Source organism: Neltuma alba, unplaced genomic scaffold, assembly GCF_004799145.2.
Source record: "Neltuma alba isolate B1F8T4 unplaced genomic scaffold, ASM479914v2 tig00012081_pilon, whole genome shotgun sequence".
NCBI lineage: Eukaryota > Viridiplantae > Streptophyta > Magnoliopsida > Fabales > Fabaceae > Neltuma > Neltuma alba.
The window spans coordinates 619,314-645,116 of record NW_021636640.1 but is presented as its reverse complement, the minus strand read 5'-3'; the positions used below and the strand labels follow the sequence as shown (position 1 = coordinate 645,116).

Here is a 25,803-nt window from a genome sequence, read left to right as displayed (position 1 = left end):
CGTTTATTTATAGTTTATTTTTCCCTGTAGAGGCAATATTTAGGTCATGCGTGATATTTTTCCACCTAGTTGAAATTATGCAGAGACTGGGGGGGAAAAAAGATAAAAGTGACAATATTTACCAAATTAAACATAACACGATCAAGGAATTGAACATTTATGTAAAAAAAATTGTTCATTACTTTTGCTTTATGTTTTGAGATAATCTTTTATGTCAAGCTTAATTAGAAATGCCATCCAAAGGCTTAGTAGAATGAAGCGAATCATAAAATCTGAATAGCTAGCCGTCTATAGTTTAAATCTCGTTAGTGTAAAACTATATGCCAACATGGATTTTGAATATAAAAAATAGATACCTAATTTTTAAAAGATAAATAATTAATTTGTAGTGATTGAAAAAATTAGTTAAATTGGCTAACCATGAGAAATGCAAATTGACTTTCTTAAACTATTCTTTTTAATCATATACATTAAAACTATCTATGAGTGAAGCCCTTTATAATCAAAGAGATATTTTTTAAAAAAATTTGTAAATTCGAGAGACAAAATGCATTAAAATGTTGTATCTACGACCAAATTTTTATATTAAGATCTAATATAACAATAGAATTATATTGATATTTTAATAGGGTTAAAGTGTATCTAACATCCTGAAATATTTTATAGTGTATTCAACACTTCAAAATATTTTTTTAGGTGCGTCTAACATATTGAAATATTTTTTTCTTGATGTTAGATGCACCACAAAATCACATTAATTGAAAATTTAATCACCAACTATGGAAAACTGGGATATATCAAATTTTAATATAATACAGATAAGAAAATTAGGTTTGCGATTAAGTCTTATTATTATTATTTTCATAAAATATGTTTTATCTTAATATATTTAACTCTTGTTGTTGATAGCCATCTAATGGATAAAAAAATTAAAATATAATTTAAATACTCATCCATTGTAATTATTAATAGCATAATTAATATTCATTTGTTGTTCAAGCAATTACATTATGATCATTATATATTAAAACAATATTTCCTAGAACATCTGTGTATTATCCAATCACCATGCCGTGTTAAAAGGGAGTTGGTAGAAATGAATGATCATTGAAAAAAATGAAAAAAAAATATTAAAAAATCCTCAACTGCAAGATTTATTATTCAAAAATACCTTAAATTTGTTCAAGTACCATGTCCCATATATCTTCAACGAGAGCAACAATTTTTCAATTGTGTAATCTATCTTCAACAATATGCAAAACAAAAAACATTTTGCAAGAAGAGTTGCACTTGCACTCATTGAAGGTAAGTCATACCCATCCAAGATCCAAAGTCTTTAGACACTTTTGGCGATAAATTTTGCAGTGAAAGATTTTTCTTTTTCAGTGATTTTTCCTTAAAAAAGAACATAAAAGACACAAAATATTGTCAAAGTTGCTGATATCCAAGTATAAAGTATTTCTACCTAAACCCGTGATCAAGCTCTTTTCCAACTTTCATCAAACCCTTCGTAAAATGGAGTCTTTGAAGCCTTTATGGCATGTTGCCATTTTACAAATCAGATTTATTAGTTGCTTGTAGCAGCAGGACTTGTGAAGGCTTCCATGGGAAGAAATCACAGCAAATCTGAATGGATACTGTAGTGAGGCACTCAACGGGAAGACAAACAACGAAAAAGCTGGGAAGACAGTGAACGCATAGATCATGCTAGCAAAATATTCCCTTGGATTTTGGTCCTTCAGATCAATTTTCTCAAGGGGCAACGTAATTGCATACTAAAGAGAACGCATCAAAACTAAATGCAGATGAAAAATAAAACACGAAACTTACAAGATGGTTATAAGAAAATCCAAGCATTAGATAAGTTCTACCCACCATATGCAGGACCAGTAGCTAACATCATCTGATAACCATATGCATGCGGGACCACTGGCATCATGTGACAACGATATGAATCTAGGACCACTGACATCATCGGATGGACATGAAAAAACTAATTAATATGATAGGACAACAAATAAATATAGCAAACATTTTCAAACTCTAAATAAACAAAGCATAAACTCCAACTTCGTACATCAATTTTTTTATACAACTCCGTACATCAAATTGCCATACTATTACTTCTTTAAAACGATTGATTTACATAGTCCCTCATCCCTCCGGTCCTTACAATACCTTTTACAAAATTTACTGAAGCATTCATGACATTTTTAAAAATACCCTTATCTTTTGCTCTTGGATTTGCCATCCCTCCATCTCTTGCCCAAATTAACCATATCAATCAAATGGTTATTTTGAAAAATCACTAAAGTTTTTTACATTTAACTACTTTTAACTAATTTCCGTAATCTCATGAAAGTTGTTCACAGTCTTGTATATAAATGACCAGAGTAAGTATATAATATTACTAGACAAACTCTTCGGAAGATAGATACAGAAAAACACGAACGAACTGAACCAGAGTTGGCCGGCACAAAAGCTTTCTGGTATAATTCAATAATATATGCACTGGCAATACACGTCAATATAAACTAACACGAAAGACTATTATATATAATATTTTCAACTTGTTCTCTGAGAATATATATAGATAACTAGATACGCGCCACAACACGAGTACATACTCACAAAGAGAGATGACAGGAGCATCAGTAATATCAGGAGTGGCCACATGGATAGCAGTAATAACAGTTTTAAGATGGGTTTGGAAGATGGCAGTGTGGTTATGGGTGAATCCAAAGAGGCTAGAGAAAGCTCTGAGACATCAAGGTCTTCAGGCCAATCGCTATCGATTCTGGGTTGGTGACTCTTTCCAAATGAGTAACATGGTACGACAAGCCAAAGCCACTCCCTTGCCCGCTCATTCCAATGACCTGGTCCCTCATATCTCCCCCTTTCAGCAACACACTATCAGCAGATATGGTGCCCCTTCCTATGCCTTTCCCCCTTAATTGTTTTCTCTCATTCTTTTTTATCTTAGCAGTCTCAGTCCATTTTCTCATTTACCATGCACTGGAAACCATTCAAGAAACTAATAACATGACATAAACGTTTGTTACCATAAATAGAAGAGTTGTTTCCTTCCATCTTCTCTATAGACGCATACATATTATATATTCATACTGAGAAGCAATTGACGTGCAGGTAGGGATTCATTCATGTGGTTCGGACCAACACCAATGTTGATCCTTACGGATCCTGAGCTGATAAAAGATATGTTAAACAGACACAACGACTTCACAAAATATCACAATTTCCCAATTGTTAACGAATACGTAGCCCCTGGGGTTGCAGGCTACGATGGTGAAAAGTGGGCTAAACACAGGAAGATTCTCCAACCAGCATTCAATGTTGACAAATTGAAGGTTATTCCCTTATTTTCTTACCAAATTAAATTGCCATCACACATCTATACTCATTGATAAATATATAGATTAATTTCCATGTTATCGTGACAGCATCTTGAAGCAAGGTATATTGTTAGGATGAAATTTTGTTTTCCTATTTTTGGTTGCGATTACCAGAACTGCAGCCGTTTGGCCGAGAATTTGACTCTAATAATATCTTAATCTTTCTACAGTCTCTGATTCCAATCTTTAGTCAAAGTTGCAACGAAATGATCAACAAATGGGAGAACCTGTTGTCCTCCTCAGATGGAACATGTGAAGTGGATATATGGCCTTGGCTTAAGGATATGACAAAGGAAGTGATGTCTCGATCAGCATTTGGAAGTAACCATGAAGAAGGCAGACAAACATTTGATCTTCTAGCAGAACTAAGTGTAGTTGTAATGAATAATTTACAGAAACATTACATTCCATTATGGAGGTAATTACCAAGACTAACAGTCTAATACGATGACCTGTGCTTGTGACTTATAGATTAGTGCTTATTAAATCCTTTTGTAGGTTTCTACCAACTAAGGGGAACAAGAAGATGAAGGAAATTGGAAGAAACGTGAGAACTTCCCTAGAGTATATTATCAACAAAAAGGAGAAAGCCATGAAGGGGGTTGAAGCTGTAAAGAATGACCTACTGGGCATGCTTTTAGAATCCAATCACAAGGAGATTGAGGAACAAGGGAACAAGAAAAACGCTGGCTTGAGTATGAAAGATGTGATCGACGAATGCAAGTTGTTCTACATGGCAGGCCAAGAAACCACTTCTGTTCTACTGGTCTGGACTATGATGCTCTTGAGTAGGCATCCTGATTGGCAAGCACGTGCAAGGGAAGAAGTTCTGCAAGTCGTTGGCAGTCAAAAACCACACTATGATGCATTAAGTCGCCTAAAGATTGTAAGAGTGTGTGTGTGTGTGTGTGTGTGTGTGTGTGTGTGTGATATATTATATATATATATAAATTTCTTTAGATAAATTGGTTATGTTTTAATCAAACCCTAACACGAACACACACAATACAATTCAACCACGAACATGCATATATTTATGATGAAATTTGCCACCACAGATGACCATGATCTTGTACGAGGTTTTGAGGTTATACCCACCAGTAACATGGCTAGAGAGGTATGCTGTAAAGGACATGAAACTTGGAAAAATATCAATACCTGAAGGAGTACAGCTTGGCGTACCAATACTGATGGTGCACCATGACCAACAATTGTGGGGAGATGATGCTGAAGTGTTTAAACCAGATAGATTTTCCGAAGGAATCTCCATGGCATCAAAAGGGAGTTCTTCTGCATTCTTCCCATTCGGAGGAGGTTCCCGAGCCTGTCTTGGACAGAACTTTACCTTGTTGAGTGCGAAGGTGGCTCTGTCATTGATTCTACAACGTTTCTCCTTCGAGCTTTCCCCATCATATTCTCATGCTCTCACCACCGTCATCACTCTTCAGCCTCAACACGGAGTTGAAGTCATTCTGCGTAAACTGTAATAAATTTATTATATCGAAGCACTAATTCATGTACAATATGAATTCAGAATAATCCGCACCTCCTAGGTTAATAAAATCAAAATAGACGTAGAGTTGTAATTTTCAAACACCTGGAAAGGAAAGAAAGTATGGGCATCATCTAAGCATTGAAATATGACGCAATTATGCAAAGGACCAATAATGAGGATACTGTAATGAAGCATAGGGAAAGGATGAGCAAGGAAGATCACGCAGGAGGAAGGGAGCATGCTCATCATGCGCAAAGGTCATTACAAATATGCGCGGAGCTGAGAGGCATAGAGGCTATAGCAAGAGAAGATCCTTCATCGAAAAGGGTTTGGATTATTATTGTGGAATTTCCCTCTCTTATGATTCATCTCTCTCTGTAACTCGGTTCTTTCTCTCCTTCCTCTGTTTTTCCTTCTTCTTTTCTGCTCTTCATGCCTGTGTGTCTGTGTGACTGTAACTGGTTGGCAAATAATGATAATGATGATGGTGTGTTTCGATTAATTTGCCTGTACTGGATGAGTGTGTGTGATCTTCCTCGAACGAAATCATAACTAATAGCTAGTGAGAAAGAGTCCAAAATGTCCCCAAATTCATTCAGCTGCCACTTGGAACTCCCCACTGTTCTGGAGCTCCAAGCGGAAAAATTGGCGAAGGAGGCTTCAGAAACAAGGCCATTTAGTTGCAACAACGTGGAAAAGGAAATGTTAGGGTACTTTATTGGAAATGTTGTGTATATATTTCTTATTTATTTTTGTTTTGTATGGGCTGACCGCTGCGTGTATATGTGAGTAGCCTGCCCGCTTTTGTACGTAGTCAAGACTCTTTATAAATAGAGTCCAGTAGGCCCATTTCTGTGTAATCTGATTTTCAATCAATGAAATATTCAGTTTCATTTCTTTGAGCTGTGCGTTTTGGGAAAAGTGGAGGCAGGGCGTCTTGTTCAACATGGCATCAGAGCCACACGCCATCGTCTAGGGCTACCGATAGAGCCAATCAACGCAAGCCCTTGAAGAACCTCACACACACAAACCCTACACAGCGAATTCAATGGGAGAGGAGAAGATCGCGGCCGAAGCCATCCCCTTTTCACATCCTCTATTTCTACACTCTTCAGATACCCAGGGAACAGCGATCATTCCTCATATCCTCACCGGCACCGAGAACTATACGGTATGGTCTTGTGCGATGCGAATCGCTCTCCTCAGGAAGCATAAGCTTGGCTTCGTGGATGGCTCGTGCAAGAAAGCAGACCAAGATAGCCATCTACTGCCGCAATGGGAGAGATGCAACGCTGTCGTCCTTTCGTGGTTAATCAATTCGATTTCTAAGGAATTGGCCACCGGCATCATCTACTTTCAAGATGCTCATGATGTTTGGACTAAGTTAAAAGAGCGTTTCGACAAGAAAAGCAGCTCAAGAATATTTGCATTACACCGGGAAATTAATTCTCTCTGTCAAGGCCCCAAGGCATATTTTGATTCAATCCAGGAGCAGAAGTTACTCCAGTTTTTGATGGGACTAAACGAAAACTTTACACAAGCGCGGAGTCAAATCCTGCTCATGTCCCCTCTGCCATCTGTCAACGAGGCATATTCTATGATCATCCAAGATGAAACTCAACGGTTCATCAGCTATGGAGATAAAAATGTCTCAACAGAGGGACTTGCCATGACCGCAAGAGGAAGGGGTCGCGGACGTGGACGGGGAAGAGGAGAAAATGTCCCGGAATGTACCCACTGTCACAAGAAGGGACATGTTCGTGAAAATTGCTTCCAGATCGTTGGGTACCCGGCGAATTTCAAAGGCAATAAAGGGAGACAACAAAAAGAATTTCAGCAAGAGGGAGCAGATTCTGTCAAGGATTCAGATTTTCATGGCCATGCAGCAACTACGGTCACTCCAACTTTTACGCAGGAGCAATATGAAAAGATCCTGGAGCTGCTCAAGAAAGACACAGAACCTGCAGTGCACGCTTTAACTAGTACAAGTTTGATTTCTCCTATCCCTAGTTTTCAATCTTATACACACTGGATACTGGATTCGGGTGCCACAACCCACATGCCCGGTAAACTGGACCTATTTGACAGTTATGAACAATATTTTAGACCAATCAAATCAATTAAAATACCTAATGGGGATAGGTTATCTGTTACTCACATTGGTTCGGTCACTGTAGCTGAAAATATTATCATTCATAATGTTCTTTATGCACCCCGCTTGGAATTCAACCTTATATCTATATCCAGATTCACTAGAGAAAATAATTACATGGCAGCCTTCTTCCCTGATCTCTGTATACTGCAGGGCCTTCAAGATGGGAGGATCAGGATGACTGGTAGAGAGTATAAGGGATTGTATGTACTAAAAGTGATCAACAGTATTCACGATTCAGCTAATGTTGTCCAAAACGAGAAAAATTTGAAGAAGGATTGTGATATTCAATTGTGGCATAGAAGGCTAGGACATGCAACCCTATCTGTGTTAAAACATTTGAATCTTACATGTACTGATTCTTCTATATTGAATAAAGATTCTCATTCATGTGATATTTGCATTCGGTCTAAACAGACTAAGTTTCCATTTAATTCCAATGTGATTAAATCTAAGAGATGTTTCGACTTAATTCATGCAGATGTTTGGGGTCCCTACAAGAACCCCACACATCAAGGTTTCCAATTTTTCTTAACTTTAGTGGATGATTTTTCAAGAGGGACTTGGATATTTTTAATGAGACTTCTTGCTTATGATGAGAAGAAAAACCGCAAGGAGGACCTGTTAAAGGAACCAGGGAAATATAGACGATTGGTTGGTAAGTTGATTTATTTGACTATGACCCGGCCTGATATCTCTTATTCTGTGCAGACATTGAGCCAGTTCATGCAAAAGCCAACCAAAGCACACATGGCCGCTGCTAGGAGTGTTCTGAGATATCTTAAGGGAACCCCTGGGCTAGGGATTTTTATCAGCTCAGAAGGGAAACCGGAGCTAGAGTGCTACTGTGATTCAGATTGGGCTTCCTGTGCAATGACAAGAAGATCAGTTTCTGGCTATCTGCTGACGTTGAGAGGATCGCTTGTGATGTGGAAAACTAAGAAACAACATACTGTTTCAAAGTCTTCTGCAGAAGCAGAATACAGAGCCTTGAGTATGGCAACTTCTGAGGTAGTTTGGGCTATTGGTCTATTAAAAGACTTGGGTATAAATCATGAGGGTCCAGTGAAGGTGCACTGTGATAGCAAAGTTGCGATACATATTGCAGCTAATCTAGTTTTTCATGAGCGTACAAAACACATAGAGATAGATTGTCACTTTGTCAGGGAGAAATGAGAATCAAAGCTGATTGATTTGTGTCGTGTTAGAAGTCATGATCAAGAGGCAGACCTGCTGACAAAGGCTGTAGGAGGAAATGTACAGAAGAATCTTTTAGGCAAGTTAGGAACTATTGATGTTTTTAAGCCCCTAACTTGAGGGGGAGTATTGGAAATGTTGTGTATATATTTCTTATTTAGTTTTGTTTTGTATGGGCTGACCGCTGCGTGTATATGTGAGTAGCCTGCCCGCTTTTGTACATAGTCAGGACTCTTTATAAATAGAGTCCAGTAGGCCCATTTCTGTGTAATATGATTTTCAATCAATGAAATATTTAGTTTCATTTCTTTGAGCTGTGCGTTTTGGGAAAAGTGGAGGCAAGGCGTCTTGTTCAACATACTTGAACTGAAAGAGAGGAAAGAAATGGAGAAAAAGGAATCTTCACCTGATGCAACCACAGTGAAGGAAGTGAGGAGAAATTAAAGAACTTGACTGCGACGTGCACAGCTCCAAAACGCAGCGCGAAGGGAGGATAGAAGAAGGAGAACGAAGCGCAATGGTGGAGGAAAACGAGTTCGCGCCATTGTAGAGCTGCTTAGGGAATTTTTTTTGGGGAAAATTTCAGTTAAGGACCGTAAAAAACAATTTATATCAATCAAGGGTTCAAATGCAAATGAACAAGTGAAATTTGAAGATTTACAACAAAAGTTTATGGATTTACAACCCAAATTTGACAAATACAAGAGAATTTACAACCCAAAATGTAAGTGTTTGAGTGTAAGTGAATAAGTGAAATTCGACGATTTACAAATGAAATTCAGCAATTCACAACAAAAATTAGGCAATTTACAAATAACATAATGGAACTCACAACCCCAAATGCAAGTATTTAAGTGTAAATAAGTAAGTAAAATTTGAAGATTTACAACAAAAGTTTATGGATTTGCAAGTGAAATTTGACAATTTACAACAAAAATTAAGAATTTTACAAATAACATAATGGAACTCACAATTCCAAATACAAGTGTTTAAGTGTAAATGAGCAAATGAAATTTGAAGATTTACAACAAAAGTTTATAGATTTGCAAGTGAAATTCAACAATTTTACTTGCTCATTTGCACTTAAACACTTGTACTTGGAGTTATGACTTCTATTATGTTATCTGTAAATTGCCTAATTTTTGTTGTAAATTGCTGAATTTCATTTATAAATCATCGAATTTCACTTGTTCATTTACACTTAAATACTTACATTTTGGGTTGTGAATTCTCTTGTATTTGCCAAATTTGGATTGTAAATCCATAAAATTTTGTTGTAAATTTTCAAATTTCACTTGCTCATTTGCATTTAAACACTTGCATTTGGGGTTATGACTTCTATCATGTTATTTGTAAATTGCCTAATTTTTATTGTAAATTACTGAATTTCACTTGTTCATTTATATTTGGACAGTTGTGTTTGTTTTGTTATATATATTTTTATTTGCATTACAAGATTGAATGGGTTGCTTGGCTTGATGGATATTAGCTTTTTAGTGTGCCAAGGGGTCATGGGTTCAAACCCTCCATTGGCCACCTTATTTTAAACAAACAAAAAAAATTCCGACCACCAACAGTAGCTCCAATTAATATTTATTTTTTAATAAAATAAAAAGGGAGGGGTGTTATTGTAATCTTACTCTAAATTTTAATTTCAATTTGGTTTCTTGGTCCTGGAGTAAAATTTCAGAAAGTTTTAGTCTTTGACTGATATAAATTGTCTTCTGCAGTCTTTAACTGAAATTTTCCCATTTTCTTTTCGATCAATTCCACCATACTTACCAACGTTGATTTCGGGCGTCCATTTTAAAAGGAAAAATTGCAACTAAAGGCCCCCTGATATGTAAAATTGTGATTTGGGATTCTAAATTTAAAAAATAACAAATAAAAACCTGAGCTCACTTTTTTAAATATAAAATTGTGGTGAAATGTCTGAAATGTCCTCATCCAAATGACAAATTAACTATAGAAAGTGACAAATTCACTTTAGCGAATGATAATTTCAGTAGATTAAATTACAATTTGGCTGAGAGTATGCCAAATGACGAATTGATTATGAAAAATAATAAGTTCACTTTAGTTAATGACAATTTCAGTAAATCAAATCACAATTTGGATGAGAGGCATTTTAGACATTTCACCCACATTTCATATTTACAAAAGTGGAACCCGGTCCTTATTTGTTATTTTCCAAATTTAGGGTCTCAAATCACAATTTTATATGTTAGGGGTCTTTATTTACAATTTTTTCTTTTTGAAATCATTTATAAATTTTTATGTATATCGACATAAAATTTTTTTTATTGAAAAATTATTTATAATTTATTTTAAATAGACTCTTTCATAATTATCTCTATTTATCTCTCTGAGTAAATGACCCTTGGGCATACATAATTCCCACTAATCGCCGGTGGGTATCCATAATCCCCACTAAATATCATACTCCTCCATTATGAAATAATACTGGCCTCACCGAATTTGAATTTTTTTATATAATTCTTGAGATATAAACTACCTCTTTATTTTTCATATTTAGTATATCGATTTTTTCTGGATTTAGATCATCTCCAAATTTTCTCTTAATAACTATTCATTTATTATAATCATCACTCATGCTTTTAAAAATAAGATAATAATGTCGGCAAAAAAAAAAGATAATAACACTTCTTTATGATAAAAATTAAATGAATAATATATTTAATTTAATTTAATGTCACAATAGGCAATCTTACATTATTAAACTAAATGAATAATTAAATAAACAAAAAAGATGGTTTAGAGAAATATACGGAGAGAAAGGATGACGATGATCCGTAGCCCTTCCTCTGCAAGTTTTCTTTTATGGTGCTTCTTATTGTTGGCTTCAATTCCTATCAATTCTGTTACATTCTAATTAATGTCTACAACTAAAAAAGTATTTAACAAATACTACTTCCAGTCTTAAACTAAATTTTATATTCAGAATCAAAGCTAATATATTATTTTCAACAACTCCTATATATTCAGTCTTGTTTTGCTCATACGTTGTTCAAGAACACGTACACGAATTAAACAATAAAACACGCACAACAACAAAAAAAATCACTCTAATTAAGTAGGAAACAACACCACAAAAACACAAACCAAAAGATCACTTCGGAGCAAGTTATACTCAATAAGCCCAAAGGGAAACATAAAACGAAGGATAATGTATGACTCCCTGATTATATTCAACTAGCTAGTAAATGATATCGGAAGTTATATATATCAACCAGCTATTTCTGACATTTCTTCATTTTCTGGACTATAAAACTAAAGCAGACAAAGCTGTAATCGCGGGTACGACATGAAATCTAATATTGAAGTTGAAAGAGCATGAGAATATGGTGGCGATAGAAAGTTGAAAGGAGAAACGTTGTAGAATCAAAGCCTGACGTCAAAGCCATCTAACAAAGCAAAGTTCTGTCCAAGGAAGATTCCCGGAGGACCCCATCCAAATGGGAAAAATATTGGATGGAAACAAAACCATGATTTTAAAAGTGTTTTTACCATATATGAAGTAAATATGTAGAGGAGTTTATTTCGATTTGTAGAAAAGTGCTTTTAAAAGTCACTTCTCACATCATACAAACACCCCCTAAATAATTACTTTAACCTGAAAAGCCCTTCATCAGCTGGGTTAAACTGGCTTCATCTCCATGAAACTCTGGATCATGATGGATCATAAGTATTGCTATGCAAATACGCACTCATAACTTCCCAAGTTTCATGTAGTTCTCAACATATGAAACTAGTTAAAGAGCTGATTGCTTGATGTTTGTATTAAACTGACATAAAGTTCGCAGCATCTCTCTCTCTCTATATATATATATGACATACACAAACACACACAAACTGCAAGTTATGAATTTATTATTAAAGTTTGTGTAGAATGACATGAACTCCATGTTGTGGCTGAAGGGTCATTCGGATGAAAGGAGCATGAGAATATGCAGGAGAGAGTTCGAACCAAAAGTTCTGCAGAATCAAAGAAAGGGCCATCTTAGCCTCCAACAAGGCAAAGTTTTGTCCTACGCAAATCCGAGGACCCCATCCAAACGGTATATATGCAACGGAATTTCCTTTCCCTGCCTTTGAGATTCCCTCGGAAAACCTCTCTGGCTTGAACTCCTTCGCATCACTCCCCCATATCTCTTGGTCCTGATGAAGCATCAGTATTGGTATGAATATTTGCACTCCTCCAGGTACCAATATATCCCCAAGTTTCATGTCCTTCTCCGTCGATCTCTCTTGCCATGTCACTGGCGGATACAACCTCAAAACCTCGTATAAAATCATGGTCACCTGCAATGGAACATTATGTTTATTTATCCATGAACAAGCCAAATCAACAGTCAACACAACGGTCTAGGTTCCAAATCAGCTAGTTCTTTTCCTTGTTGGCTCTTCTCCCAAGAAGTTCTTTTCTCAATTTAAGTAATTTAAAAACTAGATATGCATGGATGATATATATACTTACAATCTTAAGGTGACTTAACCTGTCAAAGTTTGGTTCTTGATCCCCAAAGACTTGAAAGACTTCTTCCCTTGCGCGTGTTTGCCAATCAGTGTACTTACTCAGCAGCATTATGGCCCAAGCAAGCAAAGATGAAGTGGTGGCTTGGCCTCCAAAGTAGAAAAATTTGCATTCGTCGATTATATCTTTCATGCTCAACCCAACGTTTTTCTTGTTCCCTCGTTTCTCTATCTCCTTGTGATTGGATTCTAAAAGTATGCTTAGTACGTCATTCTTCATGGCTTCACCTTCCTTTAGGGCTTTCTCCTTCTTCTTAATGATTCCCTTCACCAAGTCTCCCACCATTCTATCTATCTCCTTAATCCTCCTAAGGTCCTTACCGTGTACAAAGCTGCAAAATAGATTCAATAAGTCAATCTTTACAGATACATATTAATGCTCCATATTAGTTTGCTTAATGTTACCTCCAAAATGGAGTGTGATATCTTTGTAAATGATTCATGACAAGTTCAGATTGCTCTGTGAGGAGATGGAAGATTTGTTTGCCTTCTTCATAGCTACTCCGAAATGCTGCTCGACAAATAACATCCTGTGTCATGCTCATAAGTGAAGGCCAAACATCCACTTCACACGTTCCATTTGAGGACGACAGCTTTTTATCCCATTCTCGTATCATGTCATTGCAACATTGGAAAAGGGTTTGCGTCATAGTCTGTGGAAAATTTAAAATGAAAGTCAAAATTGCCGGACTGACATTAATTAGAGAAACCAAATACTGATAGAAGAACCAAAAAAAGGAATCTTGTATATATGTACGTCTTTCCTGAATCAAGTTCTTGACGTTTATATTTGACATGACTCAATAAACATTTCAAATTTTAATAAGGAGAATGTATAGTACAATATTCTCTTCCTCAATAATTGAGCTGTCAGAGTTTCAACAACTTCATTTCAAATTTTAGGTGTTCATGACATTATGTTTTTAAGTTAACTAAGCTAATGTATAGATAGTCACAATTAGCTAGTCACGTGAATGTCCTTCTTCTTAATCGATAAAAGAACAAATTTGACGTTACAAAAACTGAATAATATAACATAAAAGGAAGCTAACTTACAGCGGATCACCACTCTAAATCCATCAAATGTTGCCTAAGATCACATACATCCAAAGAAGGAACTGATAATAATAAAGGGGTGAGGGAGAAAGCTTCCAACCTAATGGACACAAGCCTCTTAGCATGCAGAAGGGGTTCTCTAAAGTGATGAAGAGTAGTTAAAAAATTGCTTCAATAATTTTTTTCCTTATTTAGAAAAAAGCAAAAGGAGCGAGAGAGGTGTATTGCAGTTTTTTAACTGCTCTTCACCAGTTCAGAACGATCCTATCCTTGTTCCATGAGCATTATTAGAAGAACGTACGTAGATACGAAGTTAATTACCTTGAGTTTATCCAAATTGAACGCTGGACTAATGATCTTTCTGTGTTTGGCCCACTTGTCTCCATCAAGTTTTGCGAGACCAGGGGCTACATACTTGCTAAGAGGATTCAAATGACTTTTTCTGTAGTCATAATTCTTGTTGAAGACATCCTTTATCTGCTCTGGGCTCGTTAAGATCAAGCTCGGTGTCGGTCCAAACCACATGAATGAATTTTTACCTGCAAGTAGGTACTACGTTAATTGTTACCACAGTAGCCAAATTATACACAGAGAACAAAAACCAGAAGACATTAAGGAAAAGGAAACACCATGTTTGTGGAGAATGTGGAGCACAAAGGAGAAGAAACGAGGAGATAGATCATGGGACAGAGACTTCATGGGCATGGATTTGGCTTCTTCATGCATCTTCACTATTTCCTTCAAGTCACCAACCCAGAACTTGTAAGGGTTGGCCTGAAAACCTTGCTCTATGAGCACCCTTTCCAGCCTCTTAGGGTTCAGCCACAACCACTTCATCATCTTCCATCCCCATCTCACCATTATTATCGCCGCCGTTATTGACGCTATTAACGTTGTTGCTCCCAACATTTCTCTTACAACTCTCTCTGTCCCCATTCCTTCTTGTGTTTGTATAAGATTGATATGTAGATTGGTTCATATATATAGACTGATTAATGGAGTCTCGCACACACAGAAGGACGGAGGGGGAGAGAACGATGAGCGTCTATTATTGTCTGTTCTCTGCTTGCATACAAGGCGAAGAGATTGGCAAAATATAGAACGACAGTCAATATAATTAATAATATTGAAGAATTATTAATTGTTATCCTAGAAAGTACTTTTCTGATCCTTATACACACTAGTATAAGGATCTTATATTTAGGATCGGAGGAGTAATTTGATTATATTAAGTAAGTTAGGTAATTTAGTTAATTATAAGAAATATGACATATTTTTCTTAAAATACCATAATCATCCTTTTTAATATCTTCCCTCCTTTTTTTACTTGATTATGCTTAAAGGAGTATCAATACGAGTAATTTAGAAAAACTGATAAATATAAGAAATATGTTTTATATTTAAGACCAAAATTAATTTAATAATTAGGTCATACATTAAGGACTGAAATAGTATAAGTTTAATTAGATTCACGTTATCTAATTCATGGTTCACTCTAATACAACATAGCTGATCTTTTACAAGTTTTACAAGTTTATGTGTGCTAATTAGTTATTCAAAATCTTCACAAAATAAAAACTCAAGAACAACGAATGAGTTAAATAGTAATTCATATTACACTATAAAATACACGTTAGCTGGTTTACCGCAACCTCAAATCAATTAACAAACTTAAATTTTTTTTTAAAAGATCAAATATATATCAAAGCATAAAAAATAAGTACAGGAAGCACAGAGTAAAACAAGTGCAACCAACGAAGTAATACGGGACATATAATTCAGGCTAGACACTATAAGCTGATTCCTACGCACTGCCTTGGTGTTTAATATAAATCCCGGTTGATTAATTTGGAAAAATTAAAAAAATTAAAAAATTAATTAATTATATATGATCTCTCTAAAATACTTATATGTATCATTAAATTATATATCTATTTATAAGTTGGGTAAATTAGTTTTGTAAAAATTAATAAATATAATACTTCAAAGCGATTTATGTAATTTATTTAATCTTTGCAAATTAATTAATTAAGCTTTATATTGAGGACTATACGTAGTACTCCTCCGGTCCTTATTATAAGACCCAATTTGACTTTTTATTTGGTCCTAATTATAAGACCCAATCCATTTTCTCTCTTATATTTATGCATTTTTTTCCAAGATAATCCTTCTAATAATGATAGTTTTAGCCAATATACTTAATTAGCAAGGATATTTTAGGAATGACAACACTTATTTATTATAAATAACCAACTTAACTTACTTCTTTAATTTCCTCAAATAAGTCAATTGGGTCTTATAATTAGGACCGAAGGAGTATATAAAACAACAACAAAGCGCACTAAGCCTTGCCAGGAAAGGGACAACATTAGCTCAATATCATCGGATAAATCAATGGGGGAAAATAGCATATATCAAATCATATGTGAGTGCGCACGAAAGTAGGAAATTTTTTTAAGAGGTAAAATTAGAAGAAAATTTTGCAATGGTGCACAATATGTGTAAACATAATGAAAAAGAAAGATATAAAAGATGAAGATGTGAATCAAATTCAAAGTATACTACTCATTTATTTTTTCTTCATTTTCCTCTTAAAATGCATATTAATTACGAAGCCTATGCGACCTTCAAAATAAATGAATGAACTTTTTGGTTCCGTGAAGCAACAGATTTGCCAATATAAGTAAACTGTATTACAAGTGGGATCTTCCAAGAAATATAAAGGCTACGGTATTGTTAATTGAAAAATTGGCTAGCTTTTCCATTGCCGACAAGCTATAATGTAGAACAATCGATTTTAGGAGAAAAATGCCAATATATATCTATATATACACACATACGTGCTGTCACCAATATTTCTATTTTAATTTGTGTTCATTTTTATACATTTCCCACAATTATCTTTATGTTTAGTCCAAACTGCAATCCTGACCCATGCTGACTCTGCAATGTTCTATTTTGTTTACATATTCTGTTCTATTACGCAATCCAAATCAGGCGATATCCATACTTTGAGAAGAAGTTTAATTATTTCATAGGAGAAGGAAAAGTTAGACCCACTAGTGAAAAACCCTTTGATATGGGGAAAAGTGAGATAAGATTTTGGGAGACGCATATTGAACAGCTAAGCTAAAGCCTAAAACATTGGCCTTTAAATTTGATGCCCAGGTCAAATCCACTCTTTAAAATGTCGACGATTGGGAAGTTATCTGAGATAAGAGATAGGGTAGTGATGTTGCGTCCGTGGATGTTAAGTTTTGCTTGCCTATATGATTCATAAGAGGATTTAAGTGACGTTTTGTGAAATAATAGTACTTGTTCAACACCTCCTTAATTTGCTCTCCATTCATCAGAATCAACTTCGGCGCAGTACTTCTCTAATATAGAGAGAGAGGGAGAGGGAGTAATATGCCATATTTGGAGACCATGTGGTGGATGAAGGGGAAGAGACGAGGAACAAGATCATCATGAATAATGACAATTTGTATATAATTTACTTATCCTATTTTTTCTCTCCTCACATTTAGTTTCTCTCCACTTTCCCTTAGGGTGTGTTTGGCTCAATAGAAGGGATGGGAGGGGAGGGATTTTAATAGAGGAAAAGGAGATGAAAGCGAGGGGAATATTACTTAGTTTGGATTAATTCAAGGGGAGGGGAGGGGAAGGAAGGAATTTTAATGTTACCTTGTTTGGTTTAGGAAGGGAGGAGAGGCAAAATATTTTTGTATAGATAACTTTGCCGTTATATTATTTAAGTTGATTTTTACAAACTTTATAGAGTAATTAATAAAATATAATTATAAATAACATTTAATACATGAGATCAACTTTTTATAATTAGCAAAATTAAATAAATAAAATCATAATACATAATGAATAACTATAATTGTTTTTATATCCAAAATTATTCTGAAAGCGGCATCCATGTTCCTTCAAAATCTAGAGCAACTTGGTCCCCAACTTTATAATATGTGTATATTGGAAATGGTATGGTTTCAGTAGACACAGACACAATTAATGGAAAATCTCTCGTCCCACTCTGTTTTGGGGGAACGAAATTACTAAAGAGAAGCGAACCCAGAAAAGATGAAGAAGCTACCGGATGAGCTGAGTTACAGAAAACAGAGATAAAGGCTGCGGCTAAAAACAAACACAGGGTTTATGATTTCCTTGTGGTAAGGGTAGAAGGATAAGATGAGAATATTAAAAAATAATATGGGCATATTAGTCAATATAAAGCAAAATATTACCCTTTTTTCCCAAATTCCCCCAAGTTTGGAGGGAAGGCTTATGAGGGGAGGGGAGGGAAAATGTAAAAAAATTTTCCCTCCCCTCCTAAAATTTTTATCTTGCCAAATAAGGGAAAATGATTAAAATCTTTCCCCCTCTCCTCTAAATCCTTCGTATCAAACGCACTGTTAAATGCATAATATTACAATGCACATCGACCTTCAAAATAATGAAACTTCTTCGTTCCCTCAAGCTATAAACTTGCCCATATGAGTATATATATCCAGTCCAAAAGAGGTATCTTATAAGAAATATAGAATTTATGGTGTTATATATTGGCAAACATTTCCAGACTCCAGTACTTAAACACTATCACACAAAACAAAACAAAAAATATAAAAGCTAGAATTTTATAACAAATTGATTTAAGCGAGCAAAGTGCCAATAATACATATAGTGTTGTTGCCGTATAATCTTATGTTTATTCTGATTATTCATTTCCCACAATCTTATGTTTAGTCCGTAATTAAGTATCCTGAATTCCTGATCGATGCTATAACTCTGTAATCTTCTGTTTTGGTTTACTTGTGTAACAATCACACAAATGATCCCCAGATAATATAACTCAAATCAATAATAATGAACCGTTTATAATAGAAATTCTAAGCTCAATACATTTGACAGAGTTAACAATATTAAAGGAAAATAACATAACTCTGATTCAATGGAGATTAAGAAATATAGATTGAGAGTAGCAGGAGAGAATAGAAGATCCAGTCACTGAGATAGTGCAGCTGGCCAGGGAGAAGAGAGACTCAAGGAGGCGGGAAGACTACACATAATTCATTTCACACCCTCCCCTGATGACATCTTGTCTTTTTATATGGCATCTCAACACCTTTTTGCTGCCTCTTCCTCTTAGCATTGGTTCTTCCTTCCTGGGCTCCTCATTGGGCTCCCTATCCTGGCCCAATTCTTCTGTGACCATGACAACTTGTTCTGTTCTATGACTCAATCCAAGCCCAGCCATTCTTATTTCGAGCAGTTTATATTTGTAAAAATAAAATTCTATATGTTACAAAACCAAAGATATATTATGATTCCATATGTGTGTGTGTGTGTACACTATGACTTTTTGATGAACTCAGATTATACGTTGCCACCATCCACCAAAATTCTTCACAAAGAAAGTGTACAAATTAGCATCAAATTTGAAGATGATGTTTCCATAATAACCTCTACATGTGTAATGCTTGTACTTTGTTCATAAGATTATCTTATTCAAATATAAATTATTGCGAAGTGGGATTATATTTATATTAACTCCGAAGTCTAGTTAAACTCTATAGGAGTCTAATATAATATATGAGAAAGGGCTTGGATTTAAGTGGAGCTGACCAAACTGATGATGAGTTTGATAAAATAAGAATAGTTTCCTTATAAATCTTCAATTGGGCTGAATATCTTGCAACAGCGCCAACTATATGATTCCTTTCCTCTTTAATGGCAATCATACTTTTTGGGGATTTTGCAGTTTGGATCTAAAAGGTCGAGAAATATAAATATTCTAATTTTATGATTTTATATATATATTCTTCATTCAATTAGAAATATAGCAACTGAAAATCATTAGATTGAAGGGCATTTGCGGGAAAAAATTTCAAGATATGACAAATTTAAAAATATAACCACTTTTTTTTAATTCTGGTGAGATAATTATTCAATCTTTATATTCAAGATTATTGTGGCCGTCTGGGAATGCATATGTAATGAAAGAGCTAACACTTTAAAATACAAATTTATTAATTATTTTTAGTGCATATGCAAAAATTTCTTACTTTAAAACATGTATTAATACTTCAAAATTTCTTACATATCTATTATTTGTGGTAAACTGAAAAAGAAAAAAGCACTCATTATGGGCTTCCCCCTCCTCTCTTTATTTAATATATTGACTCACACGAAATTAAAAATTTATGATTCGAGTTTGTGTAGAATGACATGAACCCCATGCTTTGGCCTCATAGCCATGGCAAGGGAAGGAGCATGAGAATATGAGGGAGAAAGCTCAAACCAAAAGCGCTGCAGAATCAAAGAGAGAGCCGTCTTAACTTCAAACAAGGCAAAGTTTTGTCCAATGCAAATTCGAGGGCCCCATCCAAACGGGAAAAATGCAACGGAATTCCCTTTCCCTGCCTTCGAGATTCCTTCACGAAACCTCTCTGGTTTAAATTCCTTGGCATCACTCCCCCACGTCTCTTGGTCATGATTAAGCATCAGTAGTGGTATGTAAATTTGAACTCCAGCAGGTACATATAAGTTCCCAAGTTTCATGTCTTTCTCAGCTAATTTGTCTGTATATGTTGCTGGTGGATATAACCTCAAAACCTCGTATAAGATCATGTTCACCTGTAACCAAAAAAATCAGTTTATTTGTAGCAAAATCAGTTTAAACAACAGTTAAACAAACTAGAGATATGATACTTAACAATCGTGAGGCGACTTAGCCCATCAAAATCTGGTGTTTGTTTGCCAAAAACTTGCAGAACTTCTTCCCTTGCACGTGTTTGCCAATCAAGGTGTCTACTCAACAGCATTATAGTCCAAACAAGGAAAGTGGAAGTTGTTTCTTGGCCTGCAAAGTAGAACAACTTGCATTCCTCGATCAAATCCATCATACTCAATTCAGTAGTGCCTTTGAGATTGGATTCTATGAGTCTTCCCAATATGTCATTCTTTGTGGCTTCACCAGCTTTGAGGGCTTTCTCCTTCTTCTGGATAATACCCTTCAGTGATTCATTCACAGTTCTATCAATTCCCTCCATCCTTCTTTTGTCCTTGGCGTGTACGAACCTGCAAAGTCACTTAACAAGCAGTTATTAATTTTACTGAGCTGCGTCATTAAGAGTTTATCACATTAATTAATGGCCAAGTTTAGATTCCAAGAATGAATTAATGTTAATTACCTCCAAAACGGAAGGTAATATCTGTGTTGGTGATACGAGACAAGTTGAGTTTGTTCTGTTATAAGATCGAATATTTGTCTGCCTTCTTCGTAGCTACTTCCAACTGCCGCTTTGGAAATCACATCACGTGACATGTTTGAAAACCAAGGCCATACATCCACTTCTTCACTTGTTCCATCATCTGATAAAGACACCATCTTTTCCCATTCTCTTATCATGTCGTTGTAACTCTGGGCAAATGTTGGAATCAAAGCCTGTGGCCAATAAAGGAAGAATATAATGTTATATCCCTCGAAACATTATATGGATATAATAATTCTATGAAATAATTTCAAATGGAGAAAATAGTCAAGAAAACCTTGAGTTTATCCAGACTGAAGGCTGGATTGATCATCTTTCGGAGTTTGGCCCACTGGTCACCCTCGTATGTTACTAGTCCAGGGGATAAATAATACATAAGAGGATTCATGTGACCTCTTGTGAATTCATGGTACTTGTTGAACACCTCCTTTATTTGCTCTGGATTCGTAAGGATCAAACTTGGTGTCGGTCCATACCACATAAATGAATTCTTCCCTGCACAGAGACGTTCTATATCAGTAATAAGTAAAATTTTTAATTATCAGGACTTTTCTACATATATATATATTAGTTACAACACAGAGAGGGAGACAGAGGGCAGACCATATTTGGTGACTGTGTGGTGAACAAAGGGAGAGATACGAGGAACAAGATCATGAGGATGAGGATGTAGGGGCATGGATTTGGCTTGTTCTTGCATGTTAACCATTTTGGCTAAGTCGCCAACCCAGAATCTGTAAGGACTGGCTTGGAGGCCTTGATCTCTGAGCAGCTTCTCTAACCTCTTAGGGTTTAGCCACAGCCACTTCACCATCTTCCACACCCATCTCACTACCATTATCACTACCATTACCGACACCACTATGCTTGATGCCCCCAACATTTCTCTTACTACTCTCACTCTACTCACTCTGATCTCCATTTGATTTGCCTTGCGTGCTTCAATGTATTTGTCTATCTGTGTGTGTATCTATATATATAGACAAAGTGGGGTACTGTGATACGAGAGAAAATTAGTAGGCCCAAGAAAAAATATTGAGACGCTGTTTGTATATATGAGCGTACTATGAAGCAAAGATATTAGATGAAATAATATACCTCCTCCCCAAATGCCTAATACAAGAGCTAAGAGTTAGATAATTAATCTGTGAATATTAAGAAATTAGTAAAGTTAATTATTTGTAATAAATAAGTGTTGTCTTTTGTAAAATACTCTTGTCAATAATGTACATTAAAATGGAAAGATTTTGAGATAGGCAATTACTATGGGGACTATTTTGAAAAAAATAAATAAATATGAGAGACAAAGTGGATTAAGATTTTATATTTAGGATCAAATTGAATCTCTAATTAACTTTTATATTTAGCACAGAAGGTAGTAGAATAAGAATGTATCAATCACAATTTAATAATATATATATAGTACAATATTTTGAAAAATAAAAGAACGTCGTCTGAAATTTAAACTTTCTTCTTTTCACCAGTTGTTACTGTACGATGTATCCCGAAGTTGAAAATGAATGAAGCTTTTTGGATGCTTGAATCGAGAGATTTTGGCCAGAAGTGGCATCTTAGATAAGAATCATAAAGTTATGGTGTCAACCGAAAAACTGGCAAAACTTTTTCATTATTATATGAGGCCAGAAGTTTAGAACAATAAATACGAACAAGTTATAAATGTAATGAGCAAAGTGCCAATACATAGACAGACGTGGGTTGGCCATGTATCTATTTTTGCGTTCATTTTGATTACTTTCCGCAATCTCATGTTTAGTCCATATAATATAATATGACTGCAATCCTCACTCAGGCAACCTCAATTTTGCACTTTCTCTTTCTCTGCTCTGTTCCATTGCGCACTACAATTCATAAATATTCATGACTTGAGTAGTTTATTGTAAAAAAAAAACTATATTTTATATATAGAGTTAATATAATTTTTGTTCCTCCAAATTTATACAAATTTTGATTTTAATTTTTCAAATTTCAAAACATGAATTTTGGTTCCTAAAAGAATAAAATGATCCGAATTTTTATTAAATTATAAAAACAAATGTTTTATACACAAAGAAAATTGAGGGACTAAAATTTATGATTTAAAACGAGGACAAACTTAAGAGATAAAAAATATATTATTTGACTTTGATAGCATGGCCATCAGTCCACCCCCAACAAATTATTAATAGAAGGGTCAAATTTTCCGTCAAGTTTGAAGATGTTTTTATATTATTTTATTCTTATAATGCTTGTGTTTTTGTTTAGAGAATTATCTTACCTCCGGTCCTAATTATAAAGCTAATTGATTAATTTGAGAAGATTAAGAAAAGAAATTAAGTTAGTTATTTGTAATAAATAGGTGTTATCTTTCTTAAAATATCTTTGCTAATTAAATGTATTACTAGAACTATTATTGTTAAAAAGATTACTTTGAAAAAAAAATACATAAATATGAGAAACAAAGTAAATTGAAGTTTTATATTTAGGATCAAAATAAAAGTTAAACAAGATTTTATATTAAAAATCGAAGGTAGTATTAAAATTAAGCTTTAATCACAATTAAAAGAAGGAAGTCCGTGGAAAAAGGTTTTTGGGGGGGGGGGGAGGGGAAAAACAAATCGCAATTTCACTCATTCCGTGAGATTGCAGAATTATCAAAGGTAAATCTCTTCGGCCGAATATTGGGAAGCCTCAAATGCGTTTGGGAGTATTGTGGCCCGAAAATTTGGGCCTAAGTAGGGCTAAAGCACAGAGTAAGAAATTGATCACTTTAACCCTATCAATCTTGAATTGGGCTAACACTTGTAATTTTCAGAAAAAGCAAATACATCCCCCCACACACATACTATTTTCAGTTTTATTTATAAGATCTTATTTATAGTTTACAAACGAGCTCATATAAATAGGATTGGAGGTAATACTACTTTTAATTCTTAATATAAGATCTTATTTGACTTTTATTTTGGTTATAATAAGACTCCAATCAATTTTGCCTCTCATATTTATTTATTTTTTCTCAAGATAATCCTTCTAATAATGATAATTTTAACCAATATACTTGATTAGTAAAGATATTTTAGGAAAGACAATACTTATTTATTATAAATAACTAATTTAACTTATTTTCTTAATCTGCTCAAATTAGTTAACTAGCTCTTATATTTAAGATTAGAGATAGTATAGTTTAACCAACATAAGATTCGAATCCTGCTATTCACATTTAGGGTTTAATAATATTTAGAATTGGGTTGTTTTCGGTAGTAGTATAATTGCATCTAGCAATATATATAGTTTATTCTAATAATTTATCGACTAATAAATATTACCTCCAATCCTTAATATAAGACTTCATTTGATTTTTGTTTTGGTCTTAAATATAAGACTCCAATCCATTTTATCTCTCATATTTATTCATTTTTTTAAGATAGTATTTCTAATAATGATAGTTTTAACCAACAAACTTGATTAATAAGGATATTTTAGAAAAGACAATACCTATTTATTATAAATAACTAACTTAATTTGTTTTCTTAATCTATTTAAATTAGTCAACTAGTTATTATATAGTAGATTTGAAAAGAAAATCAAAGATCTACCCAAACTTTCAAGGCCAAAAAAAAAAAAAAGATCTACCCCAAACGAGATTACTTTTCATGACATAATTTATAATGCCCGCGCAACTGCATCTTCTAATGCATTATAAATTAATCTTACCCTCTCCCACCGACATAATTTATAATACCCACGTAACAGCATCTCCTTTTTCAAATGTTCTTATGGCATTATAATAACCGAGTGGCAGACACATCGATCTTGTCGTGTTTACTCAGTTATTCAAGAAATCAATCTTACGCACTCCCCCTGACATTGAGTTGGAATCCACGTTCCGCCTGATGTTGGGAAATGGAATCACCGCTCCCTCTGCAGCCAAATGGCCACAGCTAATGGGTATGTTTGAATTGATATTGGCTAAAACTGATTTTTAACTCAACTGATTTTTATAGTTAAAGTTAAAATAAAAGTAAGTTAGAATATGTTTGGATAGATGTTTTTAAAAAGTCAGTTGAAAAAGTTAAAAATTTTTTAGATGATTACTAGAAAAGTTAGTTTAGTTGTAAAATAACCGAAAATGACATGGATTTTATTGAATAGTGATGTTTGAAATTATATGTTTTTAATGTGATAATAGTTTAAAAAATACTTAAAATTATTATGATAAGATATAAATAATTTATTTGTAAAATTATAAAATAAAAATATTTGTTACAAAGAAAAATTTAAAAATACGTCGTAGATAATTAATTAAATATACATAATGGACAAACATGAATATAAATTAAAATTTATTTGGTCTGAATAAAAGCTCATTATACTAATGAAGGAGATGAGGCAGAGGGGAAAATGTGAAGGTAAATCTGGCATGCTCATTTTTAATAATCACCGTTTGATATTACAGTTTGAAAAATCAAATTTTTCTCTGGTGAGTCCAACTGAGATTGAAAACCAGAAGTTGGTTAGAAAAGTTACCCAGCCAAATAATAATTTTTGTCTAACTCAGTTTGTAACTTCAGTTTCACTCTTTCCAATGGGCTTTTGGTGTTGCAAACTGAGATCCAAGCATGCTCATAATCAACCAAACAATCACACACCTTCATGAAATCC

General features: G+C 34.4%; 3 protein-coding genes across 3 annotated transcripts; 1 reads left to right on the top strand and 2 right to left on the bottom strand.

Moving 5' to 3' along the window:
* The first annotated feature begins 1,580 nt into the window (after nt 1–1,580).
* Nucleotides 1,581–12,092, top strand: LOC114721987 (cytochrome P450 716A67-like). The gene is made up of 7 exons (XM_028907892.1): nt 1,581–2,925; nt 3,148–3,368; nt 3,584–3,831; nt 3,912–4,299; nt 4,472–5,285; nt 7,259–7,263; nt 12,082–12,092. Exons 1-5 carry the CDS (start codon nt 2,640–2,642, stop codon nt 4,898–4,900), a joined length of 1,572 nt encoding a protein of 523 aa, XP_028763725.1. The 5' UTR covers nt 1,581–2,639; the 3' UTR covers nt 4,901–5,285; nt 7,259–7,263; nt 12,082–12,092.
* A 59-nt stretch (nt 12,093–12,151) lies between these two features.
* Nucleotides 12,152–14,803, bottom strand: LOC114722013 (cytochrome P450 72A68-like). The gene is made up of 5 exons (XM_028907921.1): nt 14,497–14,803; nt 14,189–14,406; nt 13,217–13,464; nt 12,756–13,143; nt 12,152–12,580 (listed from the first exon to the last, which is right to left on the bottom strand). Exons 1-5 carry the CDS (start codon nt 14,801–14,803, stop codon nt 12,152–12,154), a joined length of 1,590 nt encoding a protein of 529 aa, XP_028763754.1.
* A 5,268-nt stretch (nt 14,804–20,071) lies between these two features.
* On the bottom strand, nt 20,072–21,853 carry LOC114722011 (11-oxo-beta-amyrin 30-oxidase-like). Its single transcript, XM_028907920.1, has 5 exons — nt 21,748–21,853; nt 21,422–21,639; nt 21,064–21,317; nt 20,587–20,950; nt 20,072–20,506 (listed from the first exon to the last, which is right to left on the bottom strand). Exons 1-5 carry the CDS (start codon nt 21,851–21,853, stop codon nt 20,072–20,074), a joined length of 1,377 nt encoding a protein of 458 aa, XP_028763753.1.
* Between the last annotated feature and the right edge of the window lie 3,950 nt (nt 21,854–25,803).